The 1,309-nt window shown below is 52.2% G+C and overlaps 1 protein-coding gene across 1 annotated transcript; it reads left to right on the plus strand.

The window, feature by feature from the left end:
- Positions 1-224: 224 nt before the first annotated feature.
- On the plus strand, positions 225-990 carry TWIST2 (twist family bHLH transcription factor 2; the record flags this gene model as incomplete). The annotated part of the gene is made up of 1 exon (XM_084209108.1): positions 225-990. The coding sequence occupies exon 1, from the start codon at positions 508-510 to the stop codon at positions 988-990; it is 483 nt and encodes a 160-aa protein (XP_084065234.1). The 5' UTR covers positions 225-507.
- Positions 991-1,309: the final 319 nt, after the last annotated feature.

Consider the following 1,309-nt stretch of genomic DNA (forward strand, 5'->3'; position numbering starts at 1 on the left):
CTGCGGGGGGTTATCCTGGAGGGGTGCTGCAAATCCAGCATCCCCGGGGGCGGGGGGTGGCGTTCGCCAGCTATCTTTGATTCGAGGTGCATTCCCAAGATTTTAGTTAAGTGTAACATAAAACTGTGAAAGTTTAGCGGGGGAAAAGCCTTCCTCCCACCGACCTGGCCGGCCAATCAGGAGGGAGCCCCGCACCTCCCTCACTTCTGACAACTATTTAGCAACTGAGCTCAGCTAAAGTTTCCAAAAAGTTAGAATAACTTCCTCTCTCCAAGACCTCAATTTTTTTACACAACCTCGGTCCTTGAAATAAGAGCCCTTCAAGCAACCTGGAAAACGTTTGGTCAGCAAAAAAAAAAAAAAAAAGGAAAAAAAAAGAAAAAAAGAGTCCTCCTGTTTTTCCAAAGGATCTGTCTCAGGAATTTAAAGCACATTTAAGACACACACACACTCACATAACATAAGGAGGGGGGGAAAGGCTCTTCCCCTCCCCTTCTTGCAGAAAGCATGGAAGAAAGCTCCAGTTCTCCTGTTTCCCCTGTGGATAGCTTGGGGACCAGTGAAGAGGAGCTGGAAAGGCAGCCAAAGAGATTTGGCAGGAAGAGAAGATACAGTAAGAAGTCCAGCGAAGATGGCAGCCCCAACCCAGGGAAGAGGGGGAAAAAGTCCAGTCCCAGCTCCCAATCTTACGAAGAACTGCAGAGCCAGAGGATCCTGGCCAACGTCAGAGAGAGGCAGAGGACTCAGTCGCTCAACGAAGCTTTTGCCGCCCTGAGGAAAATCATCCCCACGCTGCCCTCTGACAAACTGAGTAAAATCCAGACGCTCAAGCTGGCGGCGCGGTACATAGACTTCCTCTACCAGGTGCTACAGAGCGACGAGATGGACAGTAAGATGACGAGCTGCAGTTACGTGGCTCACGAGAGGCTCAGTTATGCCTTCTCCGTGTGGAGGATGGAAGGAGCGTGGTCCATGTCGGCCTCCCACTAGCCACCGCCCGGGCCGGGCCAGCCCAAGGGGTAGGTACCCGTTTCTCTTCTCTCCTGAACGATGCTCTGGGTCTGTTTCCCTCCCTTTGCCCTTTGTGGAATGCTGGGGATGCTGGTGGGTTTGGGGTCGCCGACCTGGAGGGCAGCGTAGGCACGTCCAGTTCCTCCTGCTCCCCCCTGTGCCGGAGGAAATTCAAATAAATGGAGCTACCAGGAAGGAAAAAATGAGATCTCTCCAAAATTTTGGGCCGTGGGAGAGGGAAATAATGATCAGCATGCTTTTGCTCTGTGGGAATGGGGAGTAAGAGGGGGCTGGTGTT

The sequence above is a fragment of the Fringilla coelebs genome (genome assembly GCF_963513975.1).
Source record: "Fringilla coelebs genome assembly, chromosome: 7".
NCBI classification, from domain to species: Eukaryota; Metazoa; Chordata; class Aves; order Passeriformes; family Fringillidae; genus Fringilla; species Fringilla coelebs.